This window comes from Rana temporaria, chromosome 3 (genome assembly GCF_905171775.1).
Source record: "Rana temporaria chromosome 3, aRanTem1.1, whole genome shotgun sequence".
NCBI classification, from domain to species: domain Eukaryota; kingdom Metazoa; phylum Chordata; class Amphibia; order Anura; family Ranidae; genus Rana; species Rana temporaria.
In genome coordinates, this window is record NC_053491.1 from 289,956,274 (window position 1) to 289,979,270 (window position 22,997).

The following is a 22,997-nucleotide window of genomic DNA, read 5'->3' on the forward strand; positions in this document are numbered from 1 at the left end:
ACAATGTGTTGGAAAAGACACACCGCTCCACCGATCGCCACTCTGCACACCTCCTGGGGCGCAGAGTCAGGATAACCGATCCCTTCGCATTGCCGTCAATCTGCTATAGGCCGGGAGGGATGTGGTAAACAATAATAATCAGAATAATATAGTTCACCAGCCACGTAGCTAAAAGGGAGGTATATTTTTTGGATGTCCGCCTATGATTGTAACAGACCTTTTCAGAAAACATCTCTCTGGTAACTCCTTGCTAGTTGCACAATCCAGACACCCTAAGCATACTAGTAAAGGCATTCCTGTTTGGCAATTTTAAGAGCTAGACAGATTTGCAGCAGTGATGGTTTATTTAAGAGAGAGGAATCCAACCTGTATCAGAGATTTCTGGATAGGGGTGATCTGAGGTGGGCTTTGGCAATGGAATAGGCTTCATCAATCATCCACCTCGGATAACCCCTATCCAGAAATCTCTGATACAGGTTGGATTTCTTTTTGGTTGTTTCAGCTTATTTTTAATTGTTTTTTAACTGATGTCTCTGTCTGTTGTTTATTGTCTCTGTCTCTGCCTGGTGGTTATTGTCACTTTGTTTTGCATTCATTTTTATTTTTCTCTTGGATTTGGCTGTGAATGGGTGTGTTTTCACCTATTTCAACCCCACCCACACAGTTTGACCCCTGTTATGACTAAGCCCTTGAAACCTTCTGTTCATTCCTGTGACTGCATCTGTCTGTGTTACAATAAAGACGTTTTATTGGTATTCCATTGCAGTGTGGGCTAAATTAAAAAAAAAAAAAAAATGTATCTAGAAAAAGTAGAGCAAGTTTTTTTCTTTTCCACAAGGTTGACATCACTTGGTCTGGCAATAATGCATGTCAAGTCTTGCAATCAGGTATGCATGGAAACAAGTGAGAAAAATATGGTAATTTTAAAAATGTGGTGATAACTGACTTTTTTTGGAAAATGGTTTCCTGTCTCTGGCATCAACATTTTGAGAAATACTTTCCTAGAACAAGCATGCAGCAGGTTAAAGTTAAAACAAATCTGCATACTTGTTCTAGGTCAGTAACTCAAGAAGTATTGAAAACATTGAATAAGCATGAAAGTCAGGAATTGGCTTTCATACCAGAGAGATCAGCAGTGGTAGCCTATATATTTTCTCCATACATGTCTCATTTGGGGGACATTGAATCATGTCATATTAGATATATCTAGAAAAATAGGACAATAGAAATGATCAGTTGCTTTTATCTTGTTGATAGCAATTCACAACATACATTAATATGTTAGTGGTAATGATGATATAATTTTTAAAATAAAGAATGACTGTATTATTAATTAAATATTTGTCTGATAAGGCCCCTTTCACACAGGCTTTCCGATCAGGTCCTCTGGTCAGTTGTTTAGGCAGACCTGATCAGAAAGGTCTATGCAGCCCTATTGACAGAAGGGTGTAAACGGATTTGTGTCTGTTTACACCTTCCTACTTCTAGGTCCAATCAGATCTGGTAAAATAAAAACAAAAAAAAAGAACTGCATCCTTTTCCGTTTTGGTGGACCGAGTTGGAGCTAGCATGATTTAAATGGACAGCAAAGTCCATTTACACGAGCCACCCATAGAGCTCAGTATAGTTTGCCCATGTCTGCTCTGCATAAACTGAGCTGCATCTGTCTCACTCACAGATCCCCTGCTGATCGGAGCAGGCTCCTCTACTTGTGAAAGGGACCTAAAGTGTACTGGCTGCCAGTGGCTTAGTGTGGGGGGTGCGGAGGGGGACGTGGCCCGGCACAACATTTAGGGGCAAAATCCCACATCAGGCAGTATGTGTCACTGCCGGCCCTGTCCCCCTAACATTTACTTCCTGTGCCCCTGAGCTCAACTGCGGCTGGCACCCTGTGATTCGGCGAATGGTATCATATGTGGTGGCTTTGGCTGAGCTGGCCTATCGGTGATCGCAGCTGGGCTGGCCTTTAGGTGATCGCAGTGGGGGTGGCCTATAGGGGATTGTGGCTGCTCCTGTAATCCCGCCTCCGCCTCCACCTCCACCTAATTGTGAATACTGCTTCTGTCTTCACCTCTTCCAGGCTCTCCCCTCTCCTCCAGACTGATGAAAGCTGCAGGTGAGGGAGTGGATACGGTCTGGAGAGAGGGAGCAGCCAGCCAGAGAGATAAGACAAGCAGTTAGTATAAATAAAAGACAGATTGGTGTCAGTGTAGTGTAGAGTGCAGTGTAGTGCAGTGGTCAGTGTAGTGTAGTGATCAGTGCAGTGGCGTGTGTAGTGGACTGTGTAGTGTATTGGACAGTGTAGTGTAGTGTAGTGGTCAGTGTAGTGTAGTGGTCAGTGTAGTGTAGTGGACAGTGTAGTGTAGTGGACAGTGTAGTGCAGTGGACAGTGTAGTGTAGTGGACAGTGTAGTGTAGTGGTCAGTGTAGTGTAGTGGTCAGTGTAGTGTAGCGGTCAGTGTAGTGTAGCGGTCAGTGTAGTGTGCAGTGTAATGGTCAGTGCAATGTAGTGGTCAGTAGAGTTTAATGTAGAGTGTATTGGTCCTGGAGTCCCACCTCCGCCTCCACCTTGTTGTGAATACCGCTTCTGTCTTCACCTCCTCCAGGCTCCCCCCTCTCCTCTGGACTTATGGAAGATACAAGCTGCAGGTGAGGGGGTGGATACGGTCTGTGGGAGGGAGCAGCCAGCCAGCCAGAGAGATAAGACAAGCATTTAGAGTCAGTATAAATAAAAAAAAGGTCTGGTGTCAGTGTAGTGTAGTGGTTAGTGTAGAGAACAGTGTAGTGTAGTGGTCAGTGCAGTGGTTAGTGTAGTGTGTAGTGCAGTGTAGTGGACAGTGCAGTGTAGTGGACAATGCTATTGTGTTCTGCTGGTGGGGAGCCTTCCCTGCCAGAAGAACACAATGATTAGTGTTGCCAGGTATAACCACCGGAACAAATTGCGATGGAAAAACCTGACAGGCTGTTGTACACAAGTCAACCGATAAATCAATTTGTGTACAATCAGGGTGTCCATACATGGATTGAAATATGACCAGTTCCTGCTGAACTAGCTGAATTTTGATCTATGTATGGCTGCTTTAGAACCTTTCTTTAAACTGGAATTTAGGCTACAGGTTTAAGAGTAGTCCACCAATAACCGATAGTTCAGATTTAATAACTTGCGGATAAGTTGGTAAGGGGCTTTCAATATTATTGACAAGCTATAATGACTTATAAAGGTCTGCCCAATGGCTGTTGCCACTGCTTTTATCCTCTTTCTTGTAATTTTTACATATGCAGAATAATGGTTGGCAGTCAGGGATGAGGACAAGAGAGCCAGACTATCTGACCTTTGTTCAATATTAAGAGTGCCAAGTACAGTAACCCAAAACAACCAATGCAAATTCATAATGTACTCCATAATGCACTGGTCTTGTTTGCTTGCATTTACAACTGTAATAGAGTTAATGCTGAACTCCAAGAAACAGATAAATACCCCAATAAAATGTATAAACTGGGGATGGGTTACCTACCAAGGTTTTTGCATTTGTGTCCACCTAGTCTTGAGATTTACACAGCCCTGACAAACAGCATAGTCAGGATGATAACATGACTTTTACTATACCACAATTAGGGAACACAGTCTGGACACTTTTCTGCCCCAAACATGTGATTTGTCAATAGTAGCAGGCCGACAGATTAAGTCACCTTTCTTTTTTTTAAAGGGTCAGTAAAGAAAAAATGTTATTAGCTAAATAGCTTACTTTACCTTAGTGCAGTGCTGTTTTCATGCCCTCATTGTTCGTTTTAGCTCACTGAGTGATCTATGGCTTTTCTGTTCTCCCCACTTCCTGGTTGTCTGTTTGAGAAAAGCATAGCAGAGCGAGGGATTCATGCTGTGTGGACAAACGTGCTCTGGAGACTACATATCTGCGTCTGCACGTTGTGTACGTCTTCCAGAGAATCCAGACAGCAAGGAGGTGTGAATTACTGGGTGTGTCTGTAACACCCCAGCACCTCCTCTCTTCCAATAAGTTTTGTTTTAGGAAACCACTGCCCTGTCTGGACCCCGCCCCCTTGCTAAGTGTAAAACTTCCATATCGAACACAATACACTGTGAGTTTACTGCAAGCGGCACCTGAACGGAGAAAACCTTGCAGACAAGCTCAAAAATAATGTAAAATCTTAAAGTCAGTGTAATATACTGTAAGGGGAAGAAGACTGGGAGAAGCATGTATGGCTTTGTGTGTGTGTTTAGAAGCTTTGAATAATCATCGTTGGGAGGTATAGTGGGCGGTATAGTAGGAGGTATAGTGTGCAGTTTATGCAAAAACTGTGAGAGAGCTCTCATGCCCGATTTTTTTAAACTGCAAAGGATACTGGGAAATGTAGTTCTAATCACTATGGTCACATGAACAGTGCAGAGAAGCAGGAAGTGAAGAGCAGAGAAACAAAAGTAGAAACCAAGGTACAATATATGATTGAATTGAATTGCTTTTCAATCGTTTTTAAAAGGTATCATTTAAAGTGGAGTTCCACCCATAAATATAACATTACATCAGTAGTTTTAAAAAAATGTCATTAGTCCTTTAAGAATTTTTTTTTTTTAGATGCCTTCAAAGTGTTGTTGCTAGGCAGAATAGTTAATCTTCCCTCTTCCTGCACCTAGGTGCTTAAGCTTCCTAACCTACACCGCACAGACTCATGGGAATGTAGTGGGTGTAACTTTCCAGGAGTCTGTGCACTCCCCAGTCTCGAAGAATCATGTGACTTAGGTTTCAGATCAGGTTTAGCACCTGTACTGTCCATTACACTGCTTGTGCAGCACTGAACATGTGCGAGATCTGCAAGGCTGAAATCCAGGAAGTCATACAGTCTGGCTTCATGATGCCCACACTTAAGATGGCCCCAGTCATTTCTATTTTATAAAGTGTCTAAATGCTGTAACAACCTAACAAAACGGACCTTAGTTTACAGACTAACTTTACTAGAATACATTAAGCTTTTGTATACAGGGGTATTTATATTTCAAAAGTGAAATTGTGGCCGGAAATCCGCTTTAACTATTCTGTCTCTATACCATGTAAAAGTGTAAAAGTGATCCTTTAAGCATTTCTTGCCAGAAAATGTGCATGCAGGCCACCTGATTGGCTCCGATAGATGCCTGTTCCTCTTCCAGTTTGAATGCCTCTCTACAGAGAGTTACAAGAGGTTGAAATCAAATCAGATTTATATTCTTACACTAATTACATTTAAAAATAAATGTCATTTTTTTTTATTAATTCTTAAGTACATAAATTAACATTCTTATGCTTGGAGTTCAGCTTTAAAGTGTAAATAAAATCAAACTTTTTTTTTCATGTTGGATAAAATAAGAGAGGGTTATAACCCGTCTGAGTTTTTTTTTTTTTGCCATCTGTGTACCATTGGGGATATTTCCCTTCACTTCCTGTCCCATAGCCAAAACAGGAAGTGAGAGGAAATTCCTCCAAAGTGAGGGAATCCCAGTGTATCACCGGGGTCACCAGAACTAGAACCCAAAACGGACAGGTGTTCTAATGTATCACCACTCTATCCCAAACTAAAAAAAAAAATATTTGACCTTTAGAAGACAGTTAAGATGTGTGACCAGGGGCGGACTGACCATCGGCGGACTGAAATCAGTGTGATCTGGATGAGATATCCTCAATTACTCCGGGATAGCCTCAGCTCCGGCTGTGACACCCACGGGTCACCACACTCTTTTTCACTTGGAAATGTGAGGTACAGAGGATGGTGGCAGCTTGGGTCAGGGCAGGTGTCTGAGGGAGGTCCCTGAAAGCTCTGACATGCAGGGCCATCTGGATTGTGGCAGGGACTCTGTCTGTAGAAGGGCAGGGTGTATGGTGCCAGAGAGACCCAGAGTATGTAAAAACAGGTTCACCAATGTGTTTTGTTAACTAGGTGGCATGGACTTCCTCAGGGATTTCAATGACATTATCATAGAATATGTCCTGATTACCTGAGTGCATGTGGTGTTTTGAGAGAACCTGTGTGTATGTACTTTTAAAAGGCTATGCTGCCCTATTATTAATGATCCTGTGCTGTTTGTCTATTCACCTTTTCTATTGGATTTTTTTGGAGCGTCAATAAAGTTTACTAAATATAGGTTATTACCGCAGTTCTCTTTATTCCCCTCCTCCCTCTTAGAACTCCTATGGGCTATCCCCAAATTTTTTCATATATAAAGAAGCAATTACTTAAATAGTTTGTTACCTTGCTAACATTGTCTAGACAATTTCTTGTAAATTCTCCACAGAACTAGATTGCAGTAATAAATCTGCACTCAACTATAATATATTTTAGCATATTAGAATTGTGTCACATTTCTCCCTTTAGCTTGCCATTAGAACACAAATACCATCATCTTGCTAGGCTGGAAGTAAAATAATGTATTTGAAATGCTCTGTGCATAATCCACTGGCAATGTCTAGACATGATTTTTTTACACAAATTCAGGTTCTTTTAGGAGAGAAATATGTGCTCTCTTATCTATCATCTACATTTAAAAACACATTTCCAGGATTGTAGTTTTTCTAGAAGCAAAAGTTATTTCTTTTATATCACTTATTCTGGATGCCAATGCCTGATGATTCATATCTGATTTCCACCCCCTCTCCCCCTTTTTATTTTTATTGAACAAAACGGTTTAAACACATGATGACTAAATGTGATTTTCCAGTATCACACAGATGGATTTTTGTCTTATTAACTATTCATTTTGCTTAAAGGAACAGGAAATGAGAGTAAAAAAAAATCATATAAATGAACTGTTAAAATGTTCACAAATATGCTAAAAAGTTACAGGAGTAAGCCTAGGTTCACATTGATGCGATTTGGCATGCAGTTTGACATGTCAAATTGCATGCCAAAATTAGCAGCTATTGCCAGCAATGGCACTGTCTGTATCTGTGTGATGCCGCAAAGGCGTTCATGTACTACTTTTGGGGACTTCAGGGTGCAATTTGTATAGACATATTATTATACAGGATTTATATAGTGCCAACAGTTTGCACAGTGCTTTACATCAGGGAAGACAGTACAGTCACAATACAAATCAATACAGGAGGGATCAGAGGACCCTGCTCGTTAGAGCTTACAATCTAGAAGGGAGGGTCAAGTGGAACAAAGGGTAGTTAGCTGTGGGGGATGATCAGATGGACTCAAATGAAAGTACAATTGTTAGGTATGGGTAGGGTAGGTTTCTCTGAAGAGGAGGGTTTTCAGGGATCCTCTAAAAGCTAATAGAGAAGGAAATAGATGGATAGATTGGGGTAAGGAGTTCCATAGGCTTGGAGAGGCTCTGAAAAAGTCCTGGAGATGAGCATGGGAGCAGGTGATGAGAGAGCTAGAGAGCAGGAGGTCTTGAGAAGAACAAAGAGAACGATTAGGTTGGTATTTAGAGACTAGGTCATTGATGTAGCTGGGGGCAGAGTTATGGATGGCTTTGTAGGTAATTGTTAGTAGTTTGAATTTAATTTGTTGGGTGAGCGGAAGCCAGTCGAGGGATTGACAGAGGGGAGTAGCAGAGACAGAGCGGTTGGTAAGGTGGATGAGCAGCATTCATGATGGACTAAAGGGGGGTTAGAGTATGCAGAGGTAAGCCAATGAGGAGGGAGTTGCAGTAATCAAGGCGAGAGATGACCAGAGAGTGAATTAAGAGTTCTGTGGTGTCATTGGTTAGAAAGGGTGTATTTTGGAGATGTTGCGAAGGTTGAGGCGGCAAGATTTGGACAGTGATTGAACGTAAGGCTTAAAGGACAGTTCAGAGTCCAGGACTACTCCTAGGACCTTGACATGTGAGGATCGGCTGATAGCTGTGCCATCAATTTTGATAGAGAGATCAGGGGAAGAGGCACGTGGAGAGGGAAAATGATAAGTTCCGTTTTGGATAGATTGAGTTTGAGGAAGTGGTGCAACATCCAATTAATATATTTGATAGTAAAATAGTGATACGTGAGGAGAATGAAAGAGTGGGTTGAGGAGTAGAGAAATAGATTTGAGTGTCATCAGCGTAAAGGTGGTATTGGAAGCTGTGGGAGCCTATCAGCTGACCAAGGGAGGAGGTGTAGATTGAAAATAGGAGAGGTCCAAGAACAGAACCTTGGGGGACCCCAACAGAGAATGGAAGAGGAGAGGGGGAAGTAGAGTTTTAAGTAACGCTGAAGGTGCGGTTGGATAAGTAGGTAGAGAACCAGCGAAGAGTACAGTCACGGAGACCAAAGGTGTGGAGTTTTTTTGAGGAGGGTCAACCGTATCGAAGGCAGCAGAGAGGTCCAGGAGTAGGAGTACAGAATAGTGTCCCTTAGTTTTGGCCGTTAGTATTTTGTTTGTTAGTTTTAGGAGAGCAGTTTCTGTGGAATTTTGAGGACGAAATCCAGACTGAAGGGGATCAAGAAGGTTATTATCAGCAAGGTGGACGCTCAGTCGGTTGTAGACTAGACGTTCCAGGAGTTTTGATAAAAAGGGGAGCAAGGAGATGGGGCGTAGGTTGTCAAGTTCGGATGGGTCCAGTGAGGGCTTTTTATTTATGGGGCTGACTAGTGCATGTTTCAAAGAGTTAGGAAAGATGCCAGAAAAGAGGGAGAGATTAAAGATGTGGGTTAGAGAGTGTAGAATAGAGCCAGAGGGTAGCATTTGTGAGGGAACAGGATCCAGAGCGCAGGTGGTAAGATGGACGTTAGCAAGTAATTTAGCGACCTTGTCTATAGTGGTGGGGTTGAAAGAGGGAAGTAATGACTGTGCCTGTGGACATGAGGTGTGAAGCATGGAAGGTATCTGAGCAGTAGAGTTCTCCTCGTGAATTGTATCAATCTTCTGATTGAAGTTATTGGCAATCTCCTGGGCGGTGAGTGAGTTAGTGGGTGGAGACAATGGGGGACGAAGGAGAGAGTTGAAGGTAGAGAGGAGTTGACGGGGACGGGATGATACGTTTTTAATGAGGGTGATGAAATAGGTCTGCTTGGCAGCGAGGAGGCTGGAATTGTATATTTGGAAGGAAGATTTATACTGGACGAAGTCTTCTTGGGACTTAGTCTTGTGCCACTGGTGCTCGAGAGCACGACTATGTTTTTTCAGACTTCTAGTATCATCTGTTTGCCAGGGTTGAAGGGGACGGGGGCCTTATTCTGCGTGTAGTGAGGGGGACCAGTATGTCCAGTGATGCTAGAAGTGAAGTGCTGTAGACAGAAGTGGCTAGGTCGGTGCAGGACAGGGGTGCAATTTTGTCATAGAAGTGGTCAGTCACAGAGTATAGAAGAGGTTGATATGGTGAAGGTTTCTATGAGTAACTGTTAGGCATTTGGAGGGAGAGGAAGCGGAGGAGAGGGAGAGAGTGACATTAATAAGGTAGTGATCAGAGAGGGGGTAAGGATAGTTGGAGAGGTTACATGGAGTGCATAGGTGGGTAAAGACAAGGTCAAGGGTATTGCCTTCAGAGTGAGTAGGAGCATGTATCCATTGCTTCAGGTCAAAGGAGGAGGTTAGACTGAGAAGTTTGGAAGTTGCAGGAGTGTTAGTAGGGATGTTGAAGTCGCCAAGAAAGATTTGGGGTTTTTAGAAGAGAGAAAGTAGGGTAGACAGGCAAAAAAGTCATCAAGAAAGTAGGATACTGGACCGGGGGGCCGGTAGATCACAGCTATCCTTAGAGAAAATGGGGAGAAGAGACGAATGCAATGTGCTTCAAATGAGGAGAGTGACAGAGAGGGAGGTGGGTGAAGTACCTGAAAGGTGCTATGTGAGACTAATATGATTCCAACACCCCCTCCTTTGCGTCCACTGGGCCTGGGGGAGTGAGTCCAAAGAAGACCACCATGGGATAGAGCAGCAAAAGACGCAGTGTCGGATTCGTGAAGCCAGGTTTCAGTAATGGTGAGTAGATTAAACGAGTTAGCGATAAAGAGATTGTGGAGGGAGATGAGTTTGTTACAGACAGAGTGAGTAAGTCTGGTCTTGGGAAGAAGAGAAATGGGAACTAGATTCTGTGCATTGCGGCTGCATCCAGAGGGTGTAGGGTAATGGGTGCGTTGAGCACAGTTAGATGAAGGAGGCCCATGGTTTGGCGATACATCACCATAGGAGAAGCAGAAGGGTGAGGGAGGTAATGTGGGAATGTGATTTATGTGAGGGGACATGCTCCAGTGATTTGAAGTATTGGGAGTTTGACTTTAGAATTAGCATGAGTTGGTGAGTGCAGTAATAAGGAGAGGATAGAAGTGAGGGTGATATATATAGAGTGTGGGGTGGAGAAGAGGGGTGAGTCAGAAGTGCTTCCACTTATAGAAAAAGTCCCACTTGGAGAAAGAGCCCCAGATGCAATAAGCAACCCGCACAGATGGCTCTGAAATAGCTCCCAATTCCTAACACGCTGTCAGTGTGAACCTGGGCTAAAGGAAATTTAAAAGGCTAAGTTTACCTTTCCAATAAAAGTTCCCATACATTCAGACACCCCCACAATATTACAAATCATTGTGCAGATTTTAAAAACAGACGTTTATTTTAAGTGTAATGCCTGTAGGCTCTACATGACCTCCCCCATGCTTGTCAGATAAACTCCTAGTGAGAGTAATGCTCCTGGTCCTACCTAGATACCTAAATAATGCTATATATTTGATGTGTGCACCTCAAGTACTGCAGGAACTAGTGATCTGCTGGGTTCAGCATTGTGCCAAATAAGCTAGGCACTAAGAATAGGAAACAGGTAACCAAAATTGGATATAAACGACTATTATAAAAGCAAAGCACTTTTGGATTTCTAAGTACCACTATTATTATATACTGTATATTTTAATATGTAGTATTTACATTGAGGAACAATGTTTTTGCCTGCTATCTGAAGAAAGCAAGCCTTGGAGTAAACTGCATGCACATTAGGTTTTGCATTCTAAAAGTGAAAATATTTCTTGTAATGCTGCACAGGGATCTTAAGAGAATGTAAGGTTCTCTATGGCATGGGTTTTATATTTACAAGGATGTGAGGAATTAGGCATCTTTAAAAGGAACTTCACCCTGTATACAAAAACTTAAAAGTCAGCAGCTACAAATACTGGGGTAGATTCAGGTCGGGGCGCGCACTGATACGGCGGCACAGCGTATCGTCTTTACGCTACACCGCCGTAAATTACAGGAGCAAGCACTGTATTCACGAAGCACTTGCTCCGTAATTTGCGGTGGCGTAGCGTAAAAGGGGCCGGCGTAAGCACGCGTAATTCAAATGATCCGGTAGGGGGCGTGGATCATTTAAATTAGGCACGTTCCCGCGCCAAATGTCCTGCGCATGTGCCGTCCCTAAAATTTCCCGACGTGCATTGCGGTAAATGACGTCGCAAGGACGTCATTGGTTTCGACGTGAACATAAATGGCGTCTAGCGCCATTCAGGGACGACTTACGCAAACAGCATAACATTTTTAAATCGCGACACGGGAACGACGTCCATACTTAACATTGGCTGCGCCTCCTAATAGCAGGAGCAACGTTACGACGAAAACGAGTTACGCAAACGACGTAAAAAAACGAACGCCGGGCACACGTACGTTTGTGAATCGGCGTAAGTATGTAATTTGCATACTCTATGCTGACAACTACGGAAGCGCCACCTCGCCAGCGTGAGAATGCACCCTAAGATACAACGGCGTAAGAGACTTATGCCAGTCGTATCTTAGGCTAATGTCGGTGTATCTAGCTTTCTGAATACAGAAAATAGATATGCAGGCGTAGCTTTGAATTTACGCGGCGTATCTATGGATACGCCAGCTTAAATCGTTCCTGAATCTACCCCACTGTTGCTGTTAACGTTTAGCACTTACACGTTCCTGTCCAAGGATCCAGCAAAGTATCACCTGACCCGGCTATTTCATGTCCAAGCAACAGCATCTTAATTACAGTTAAAACCTGTCCCAAGGTAACCTTTGATAAAGCAACACAGATTTATGCAAACACATTTACCCTAGAGACATATTCTAGTTAAGGGGCATCATAAATGGCACACTGGTACATTTGCACATACACAGCAGTCACAAAAATATGTTTTTCTGACCTGTCTATATCTAGTGCAAAAATTGACCTACCCTAAGACCCCTTTTACACTGAAGCATTTTTACAGCGTTTTAGCGTTAAAAATAGCGCTATTAAAACGCTCTCCATGCATCTCAATGGACACTTTCACACTGAATCCTGCAAGCAGCATCTTTGGAGCAGCTTTTGGGCGCTGAAAAAAATGCTCCAAAAATGCCCCTCTCCATTGAAATGAATTGAAATCGCTGTAAAAACGCCTTACCCTTTCACACTGAGGCATTGCACTGGCGGGGCGTTGAGAAAAGTCCTGCAAGCAGCATCTTTGGAGCAGCTTTTGGGCACTGAAAAAATGCTAAAAAACGCCCCTCTCCATTGAAATGAATTGAAAGCACTGTAAAAACGCCTTACCCTTTCACACTGAGGCACTTCAAAAACGCCCTAAAACATTAGGGTCTTAGCGGTGCTTTACCAGCACATTGGGATTGCAGATGAGGCTTTGCTCGAATAACGCTCGGAAAATGCCCCAGTGTGAAAGGGGCCTTAAAAGAGAAGTATAGCGTTATGAAAAACAAAACAAAAACAAGCATGCATACTCACCTCTATGCTGCAGGATTGCTCACATGACCATTCAGCTCTCAATCTGCTTGGAGTGGGGAAGAGTGACTGTCAGTCACTTCTCTCCACTCCAATGTTTCTTAACCCTTTTCCAGTCGGGGAAACCTTCTAAAGTATTTTCAGTCTCAAAGCACCCCAGTCTAAGGCTTGGGTCACATTATGGTGATTCATGGAATTGCAAAATTGCGCATGTTCCTGACATGCAGACAAACACACTGCTCTTTGCCAGACATGCAGGGATGTCAGTAAGATGTATTGGCGCAAGAAGAAAAAAATGATAAGGACATTTTTTTCCCTGTGTTTCTGTGGGGCAGCCCACGAAAATGAATTTGCAGCTGCACAGATGGGAACAAGGGCTTGCTTTCATGTGTGGTTGAGGGGCGATAAAACCATGTGCTTTAGCTGCATTTTTACCACCCCAACTGCTTCCCCTTTAGCTGCAAAAAAATAGCTGGGGGGTACACATGCTGTGGCTGTGGCTGAAAGTATACCCCAGGTGAATGGTGCTGTGCTGCAACCACCCCACAACTGTGTGCACTGCACACAGTTGCTACATAGTGTTGATGTAATTAGGGGGTTAAAACAGGAGGTGAGGAGGCAACATATTGCCTGTTCACTGCCTGTAAAATGCCTCTGAAAAGCAATCTGAGCATGGATCACTTTTCAGAGGAACTGCCTTTTGTGGTTGATATTATGAACAAGCCATAAAAAAATCTGTTCTGGTCGTACAGACATAGGGGTTCAGGATTAAAAGTAATGTGAATACATACACATGTATGTAAACACACATGTATACTCATATAAAGAAACACACGCACACATATATAAATACATGCACACACACACACAGATAAAAACATGCACATACACACACAGATGCGTGCACACACACATACATGCACACACATGCACACACATGCATATACATACATGCACGCACACACACATACTGTATACATGCACACATATATGCATACACATACACACATATATATATATATATATATATATACTGTATATATATATATACACACACACACACACATACATGCACATTTTGAGAATTGCCATTACTTACTTTCACTCTCCTTGCCGGGTACTTCACTGTAGGGAGAGGCAGAGGGCACAGCTTCCTCTTTCATTTTAGAATGTGTAAACACACTCTGGCTGAGCTCCTGAAGTGCCGATTGACAGAGCAGCTGAGGATTGGGGATCTCGGTCTCATGCGACATCCTTTCTCTGCCAAGATGACATGGCACCCCTGGTGACCTAGGCCAGCACACTGGGGTGCCGCGGCACCCTGGTTGAGATAAGCTGCTCTACTATATTCCTTGAATACTCACTGGAGTGCTGGGCTAGAGAGGAGGTTGGCAAACCCATCTCTGACTCTCAGTCACATAATTAGCAGTGGAGCGAGCTTTTATCATGCAGCCGGGTGGATCTAAAGACCATTGTTGGGTTTATTTCAGAGCCTGGCGGGGCTCTGCCTCATTAGCTGATTGCAGGCAGTAGCCTTCTATCAACTTATTCTGGGTCACAGGTGAAGAAAGGTAAATGTACTCCTGTGACTCGCAAGAAAAGTATGACCAAAAAAGCTTTAACCACTTGCCTACTGGGCACTTTTACTCCCTTCCTGACCAGGCAAATGTTCAGCTTTCAGTGCTGTCACGCTTTGAATGACAATTGCACAATCACTGCGCAACACTGTACCCATATGAAAATGTTATAATTTTTTTCACACAAATAGAGCTTCCTTTTGGTGGCATTTAATAACCACTGGGCATTTTAAAAAAAAAACTGCTTCATAGTTTGTTATAAATTTTGCAAACCAGTAATTTTTCTCCTTCACTGATGTGCACTGTTGAGGCTGCACTGATGAGGCAACACTAATGTGCACTGATTTGGTGGCACTGTTGGGCACTGATATGCTGCACTGATAGGTAGCACTGATGAGCACTCATTGACAGCACTGGTGGGCACTGTTGGGACTGCACTGATAATCAGGACACTGATAATCGGTGCCCTGGTTATAAGTGTAGATGTCCCTTTCACACAAAGGGAGGACACAGTGATCAAAGAGCATGCCGCCGCTGTGCTCCACAATGGGCAAGATCACAGGGGTCATCATAGAACGCCCCCTCCCAGAACTGGGCATCTGTGCTGTAGCCATACCATGGTCAGCAAAAGGTTCAACATACTTCTGTTGTAGCAGTAATTCCAAGCAGTCCAAAAAATATATATATTGTAAAAGTGGATACCTTTTCATTAAATACTTTTGGAGCCTAACATTGAATAATTTAAAAACCATGCTTCATATTTGATGACAGGTACTGGTAAAATTGATAACCACATGAGACTTTCCAGATCTGCAGTGTTAAAATTCTAGAAACCTGACTGATCAAATTGGGTACTCTGTGTGCTACATTGTATCCTCTTATTGACCGAAAAAATCATTGTACAATTATCATTGCATGCTTGTCTTTCTTTGTCCAGCTCATGTTTTAAAGTGTACATAATGCAATAACAAAATTTGTATTTAAAATTTGTATTTTAAAAATATACTTTTTCTTCCAGGTGAATATGTTGTCATGACAACCCACTTTCACTTAAAAAGGAAGATTGGATACTTTGTAATTCAAACCTACCTGCCATGCATTATGACAGTTATACTATCCCAAGTGTCTTTCTGGCTCAACAGAGAGTCTGTTCCTGCAAGAACTGTGTTTGGTAAGTTTTAAGAAGCTGATATTTACATGGCTGTCATTGAGGAGCTGGACATATGTTGTTTCTAAATGCTGCTAAACCTAATTATTACATTAAAAAAAATCATGGCTCAGAATATATACCTGCTATGACACATATACTGTATATTTTAGGAAGATGTGCACCAATTTTTTACAATTAACTTTTGATTTATGAGTTTTTTGATATGGACATTTTTTGAATATGGACATTATTTTTTAAATATTCCTATTTTTATGTTCCTGTATCATTGCGCTACTGTGAATGAGTATTTTGACACTATGGGCCAGATTCTCAGAGACTTACGTCGGCGTATCAGTAGATACGTCGTCGTAAGTCCGAATCTGCGCCGTCGTAAATTTAAGCGTATTCTGGAAACCAGATATGCTTAAATTAGGCTAAGCTACGAGCGGCGTAAGTCTCCTACGCCGTTGTATCTTAGGGTGCATATTTACGCTGGCCGCTAGGTGGCGCTTCCGCTGAGTTCGGCGTAGAATATGCAAATGACTAGATACGCCGATTCACGAACGTACGTGCTCCCATCGCAATTAGTTACGCTGTTTACATTAGAGATACGCCGGCGTAAAGATAAAGCTGGTCTCTAGGTGGCCCATCCCATGCAAAGTATGGACGTCGGAACAAGCGTATCTTTTTACGTCGTTTGCGTAAGTCGTACGCGAATAGGGCTGTGCGTAAATTACGTTCACGACACAGGCATTGAGCCGACGTATCTTTGGGCGTAAATACGACGTGATACTGAGCATGCATGCGCCGTTCGTTCGGCCATGCATCTACATGGGGTCAAGCCTCATTTAAATACAACACGCCCCCTACAGCCTACTTTGAATTACGCGCGCTTACGCCGGCCCATTTACGCTACGCCGTCATTACTTAGGAGGCAAGTGCTTTGTGAATACAGCACTTGCCTCTCTAAGTTGCGGCGGCGTAGCGTAATACGGTACGCTACGCCCGCGCAACGTAGATCGGCCGTACGTGAATCTAGGCCCAGGGGCGTAACTAGAAATCTCAGGGCCCCATAGCAAAATGCTGTATGGGCCCCCCCCCCCTCCAAAAAAAATGAACTAATGCCATTGAACAACACATCTGGGGTAAAAACTGCACATACACTGACCTACCCGACTAATACACTGACCTACTGTACCTGATTCCTACACTGACCTACCTGACCACTACACCGACCTTCCTGATCCCTACACTGACCTAATTGATTGCTGCATTGAAATACCTGACACTAACCTGATCCCTACACTGACCTACCTGATCCCTACACTGACCTACCTGATCACTACATTGACCTACCTGATCACTACACTGACCTACCTGATCACTACACTGACCTACCCGATTCCTACTCCCCCATTGGGGGAGCATGTCACATCTTCAGCTCTGAGGGGCCAATGCTGGGACCTGTAGTCCTTCATTAGGAGGATGAGGTCAGTGGCAGACTGGCAGTGCTGGGGGCATGGGTTAAGTGGCAGTGCTTAGGAAGGGATGGGATCACTAACTCCCACTTGCTGTCACTAAGGATGAGCTCCAGCGTGTTTGCATGGTGCAGAGCCCGCCAGGAAGTCTGCACAGCACTGCGCTAATCACAGCCAGGGAGACATTGTCCCGATGCTCGGCTGCAGAGATCGGGTAATATCTCCCTGGCTGTGATTAGCACAGTGCCGTGCAGACTTCCTGGCGGGCTCCGCACGTGTAGCATGCAAACACGCTGGAGCTCATGCTTAGCTGTCACCTGTTAGTCAGTGTCCACTTGGCAGGGGAGAGGGGCTTGGTGATGGTGAGAGAGAAGGGGGGTAGGAGAGAGAGAGAGAGAAGGGGTGGGAGAGAATGAGAGAGAGAGAAGGGGTGAGAGAGAGAAGGGGTGAGTTGGTAGAGAGAGGGGGTGGATGGGAGAGAAAGTGGGGAGTGAGAGGGGGTGGATGGGAGAGAGAGGGGCTGGATGAGAGAGAGAGGGCTGGATGAGAAAGAGAGGGCTGGATGAGAGAGAGAGGGGCTGGATGGGAGAGAGGGGCTGGATGGGAGAGAGGGGGGCTGGATGGGAGAGAGAGAGGGGCTTGATGAGAGAGAGAGAGAGAGGGGCTGGATGAGAGAGAGAGAGGGGCTGGATGAGAGAGAGAGGGGCTGGATGGGAGAGAGAGGGGCTGGATGGGAGCTGGATGAGAGAGGGGCTGGATGGGAGAGAGAGGGGCTGGATGGGAGAGAGAGGGGCTGGATGAGAGGGAGAGAGGGGCTGGATGAGAGAGAGAGGGGCTGGATGAGAGAGAGAGGGGCTGGATGAGAGGGAGAGAGGGGCTGGATGAGAGAGAGAGGGGCTGGATGGGAGAGAGAGGGGCTGGATGGGAGAGAGAGGGGCTGGATGAGAGAGAGAGGGGCTGGATGGGAGAGAGAGGGGCTGGATGAGAGAGAGAGGGGCTGGATGGGAGAGAGAGGGGCTGGATGGGAGAGAGAGGGGCTGGATGAGAGAGAGAGGGGCTGGATGAGAGAGAGAGGGGCTGGATGGGAGAGAGAGGGGCTGGATGAGAGAGGGGCTGGATGGGAGAGAGAGGGGCTGGATGGGAGAGAGAGGGGCTGGATGAGAGAGAGAGGGGCTGGATGGGAGAGAGAGGGGCTGGATGGGAGAGAGAGGGGCTGGATGAGAGAGAGAGGGGCTGGATGGGAGAGAGAGGGGCTGGATGAGAGAGAGAGAGAGGGGCTGGATGAGAGAGAGAGGGGCTGGATGGGAGAGAGAGGGGCTGGATGACAGAGAGAGAGAGGGGCTGGATGAGAGAGAGAGGGGGTGGATGTGAGAGAGAGGGGCTGGATGAGAGAGAGAGGGGCTGGATGAGAGAGAGAGGGGCTGGATGAGAGAGAGAGGGGCTGGATGGGAGAGAGAGGGGCTGGATGGGAGAGAGAGGGGCTGGATGAGAGAGAGAGGGGCTGGATGGGAGAGAGAGGGGCTGGATGAGAGAGAGAGGGGCTGGATGAGAGAGAGAGGGGCTGGATGGGAGAGAGAGGGGCTGGATGGGAGAGAGAGGGGCTGGATGGGAGAGAGAGGGGCTGGATGAGAGAGAGAGGGGCTGGATGAGAGAGAGGGGGGCTGGATGAGAGAGAGAGGGGCTGGATGGGAGAGAGAGGGGCTGGATGAGAGAGAGAGAGAGGGGCTGGATGGGAGAGAGGGGCTGGATGAGAGAGAGAGGGGCTGGATGAGAGAGAGAGGGGCTGGATGGGAGAGAGAGGGGCTGGATGAGAGAGAGAGGGGCTGGATGGGAGAGAGAGGGGCTGGATGAGAGAGAGAGGGGCTGGATGGGAGAGAGAGGGGCTGGATGAGAGAGAGAGAGAGGGGCTGGATGGGAGAGAGAGGGGCTGGATGAGAGAGAGAGGGGCTGGATGGGAGAGAGAGGGGATGGAAGAGAGAGAGAAATTGACCCCCTAAGCTGGCCTGCAGTCCTTCCTGTACACCCTGTCCCAGCCCCTGTCTGTGGGTAGGTTTGTGTGATGCACCTACCTCCAGACCATCCTTGTCCTCTGTCCTCGGTCAGCCTGTTTTTTCTTGCTGACAGGCACAGCTGGAGCAGACATTGGGGGAAGGTGTGCAGGCTCTGGGACTGGGAGGATGTCACTGCTGCTCAGGTCAGGTCTTCTCTCTCACTCCCTCTCACGCTGTTCCTTCCAGTCAGCCTCCTGCTGCTCACCGGGGCCACCACTCTCTGTTGTTGGCTGCTGTTCTCAGATGCTGTTGCTCTCCCTCTCAGTTGCTGCAAATGTGTCCCTCTCTGCTATGTCAGGGGGCGGCCTCGGTCGGAGCTCAGCTTTGTTGGGCCCCAGGAGACAGAGCTGTAGCGCGGAGGTTGGAGGAGGAGGAGGAAGTGAAATCCTCCCGCGCTTTCAGCACTGAACACGGAGGGGTGCACTGCAGCCGTGATGTCACTAGTTGCTACACGCCAAGCGGCACAGGCGTTAGCAACCAGTGCAGCAACCACCTCCTCCCTCCAGCGCAGCGTAATGACCAGAGTCTCTCTCTCACCACCACTGATTATACCGATGTGAGAGAGAGAGACTCGGTCGGGACTGCAGTCAGATTTTCGGGCCGGGCCCCACTCGGCTGCGGGCCCCATAGCGCCCGCGTGGGTCGCTTTGGCGGTAGTTCCGCCACTGTCTAGGCCTATATCTGTTTTCACCTATTTTACATAATACAGTGATTGTCAACATCCACTGCGGCCCTCTGAATATTAGACACTTACATCAAGCAAAGCTTGACCAACGTAAGCCTAGAAAAAAACACAGTTTCTCCTTTAGAAAAAAACAAGGCATTTTTTTTAAATATATTTGCAGCAATCATCTCTAATATCCATCTCAGTGTTTTTTCCCCTTGCCATTATGGTTCTGCGGCTAGATTTTTTTGTTATTTCAAATAATAAGTGCCAATCTGGGTGACAACTCCTATTTGCTGTAGGAGCAGCAACACAATAAAATAGCAGTCATTTATATTACTTCTGGTCGCAACATTGTTCAAAGTGTGAGTGGATTGGGAAAGTTTTAGTGACATGAATGCCTCTACATTATGACTGATAGCATAATGTGTGCCCAATTCTTTCCTAAATATAGTGGGAAACAAACTCTGTTGCAAGATCCCTCAGTATACTGAAGCCCTGTACACACGGCCGGGAATCTCATTAGAAAAAAAACGTTGTTTTTCCTGACGAGATTCCTGGCAAGCTTTCTTGTTTGCCGAGTGTACGCACAGGCCATTCAAAAGAACCGCCCTTCTTTTGAATGGCAAGAAAGCGGTGATGTCATCGACTACGATGAGCATGCGCTCTTCACATTCAATGCCGTTGCCGCTATCTTTCTACACCCTAGACTATGCCTTGGAAGCTACCGCGCATGCGCCAAAGTCTCACTGAGCATGCACAGGTTTACATGGAGGCAGGTAAGTATACAGACGCTTGGGTTTCTCTGCAGCAAAACACTGCAGAGAATCACAATGATAAAATAGAGAGAAGGTTCTCTATTTTTCTCATCGAGATTCCAGGCACTTTTCTCGACGAGAAACCATACACACGCACGGTTTTCTCAGATAAAAGCTCTCCCAGCAGCTGTTTTGCAGAGAAAACCGTGTGTGTGTACGAGGCTTAACACTGATACATTTTCCCTTTGCCTATTTCATCTATAAAACTTCAACTTCAGATTTTAAACCACGGCTAAAATTCTGGATTCAAACTTGTGTGCAGCAATATTATGGCACTCCTGAGACTGTGGGGCAGATCCACAAAGGAAGTACGCTGGCGTATCTACTGACACACCGGCGTACTTCCTACTCAAATTTCCTGCGTCGTATCTTTGTTTTGAATCCTCATAACAAGATACAACGGCATCTGGGTTAGATCCGACAGGCGTACGTCTTCGTACGCCTTCGGATCGTAGATGCAATTCTTCGGCGTCCGTTGGGTGGCGTTCCCGTCGTAATCCGCGTCGAGTATGCAAATTAGCTGTTTCCGACGATCCACAAGCGTACGAGCGGCCGTCGCATTCTTTTACGTCGTTTCCGTTCAGCTTTTTTCGGCGTATAGGTAAAGCTGCTTTTTGGTGGCGTACGCAATGTTAAGTATGGCCTTCGTTCCCACGTCAAATTTGAAAATATTTTTTTTTGTTTGCGTAAGTCGTCCGGGAATGGGGCTGGACGTAATTTATGTCCACGTCAAAACAATGACGTCCTTGCGACGTCATTTAGCGCAATGCACGGTGGGAAATTTAGGGATCGCACATGCGCAGTTTGTTCGGCGCGGGGATGTGCTTCATTTAAATGAAACATGCCCCCTACTCGCCGATTTGAATTACGCGCCGTTACGCCGCGAGAGATACACTACGCCGCCGTAACTTACGGCGCAAATTCTTTCTGGATTCAAAGATTAGAAAAGTAAGTTACAGCGGCGTAGCGTATCTCACATACGCTGCGCCCATGCAAATGTACGAGAATCTGCCCCTGTGATTATAGTAACATGCTAAGATGTAACACCAGGACAACTATAACAAGATCACCATTCGGTACTTTTTTTATGAGAAGAAAGCTGGACAATAGTACCAAAGGTTGCAGCAGTTCAGTACCACTTTTCCCACTATGTCTCCCTGCTGTTTCCCAAGATATCTTAGGTCTTTAAACCCCTTGGAGAACATCCTCCCAAGTTTCTAGACTGAAAAGAGCTCACAGCTCACCAACAAAAAATAAAACATTACTTTAACTTTGAATATCCAATGACCTTTGTTAAAAGAAAAAGCTAAAACACCATTACGTCATGAAGCGGGTTACCACAACTTAAGATTCAAAGGAAGGTTTTGAGATGGATTAGGAAAATGAGAATAACATACAGTACCCTACTTTGTTAAAGGATTGTCAAGAAAGGAAAATGGTCAACTGTCTTGGTAAAACTTAAGCTATGCTCTGCTAATTGGTCGACATATTCCCTAGCAACTCTTTTGAACTTGCTAGCATTGCTCTGCAAAGACATTACAAATACTGCAGCCAATTTTGCAGTTCAGCAGAAATCTATTCATTATAATTCAGTTATTTGTGCATTTGATATTTCCTTAGGGAAAAAAAAAAAAAAAACAGGTTTCCAAAATACACCATTAAATGCCAAATACGTTTCTTGTTATGCGACACTCCTGGCCATCAGTTATTTTTTTCTAGAATTTGCACTGCGAACAACATTGTGAAAACACTGCAGTAGATGTAATATATTAATATCTACAGTTGTCAAGGTAACACAAAGGCATGTGATGTGCAGAATATGTTCAGATACAACCTTAAAAAAAGTACATTTTTTTCTGTTGGATGTTGTAACATTCTGCTTCTTATTATAATACAGTTAATTAGTATTATGTTGGAACCTTGGCCAATTAAATAAAAAATAAGTTTAACCCCCTAGGGACAGAGCGGGAGGATTTATTCATTACAACACAACAATAAGGCATTCAAAGGAAAGACATCTACTACTTTGGTGCAGGTAGATCAGTTATTTCAGATTTTTTTATCAGTTATTGAACTTTGCCTTATCCTAAGGGTCTGTTCATACCTATGCAGCGGTGTATGTTTGTGTTACTGCCTGTGTTTTATATCCACCGATGTCCATTTAATGTACATTTTTCAAGGCAAAACATTCAAGCAATAGGTTAAGAGTAAAATGTTGGATGGAGGGGTGTGAAGGGCTCCAATAATGCAGTAGTCAGATTGGGGAAGGTATTATGCTTTAATGTAGGGAATACTTTTTGCTTTAGAGAAGTCACAGGATTTTCTCCTAAGATGAATAAAAATGTAACACAACAGAATATGGAGCATTCTTTTTTTATGCATTTCAATCCAAGTCTGAGGATTAGTTGTACACATGTAGTTGTTCACCCTAATTTGGAGACACTCTGTAAATGCCAGTCCTTGCAGCTGCTTTCAAAGAAAGTATGGTATATCACTAATGCCTAATGTAGGGATCAATTGTAAAGTAATTGAATGCTGGATTTCTTAATATTGGCTGCAGCCACTAATTAAAAATGTTTTCCAAGGTTGTTAATTAAATCAGCTTCTGTCGAGCAGGAACGGCAAAAGATGA

At 44.7% G+C, this 22,997-nt stretch overlaps 1 protein-coding gene across 2 annotated transcripts in view; it reads left to right on the forward strand.

Annotated features, from left to right (window-relative positions):
* Positions 1 to 22,997, forward strand: part of GABRA1 (gamma-aminobutyric acid type A receptor subunit alpha1) — a 254,921-nt gene that overhangs the window by 185,819 nt on the left and 46,105 nt on the right. For both annotated transcript variants that reach the window (XM_040344730.1, XM_040344729.1), the window contains exon 8: positions 15,223 to 15,375. In XM_040344730.1, the coding sequence (XP_040200664.1) occupies positions 15,223 to 15,375 (153 nt within the window). The remainder of the gene's footprint in view (positions 1 to 15,222; positions 15,376 to 22,997) is intronic.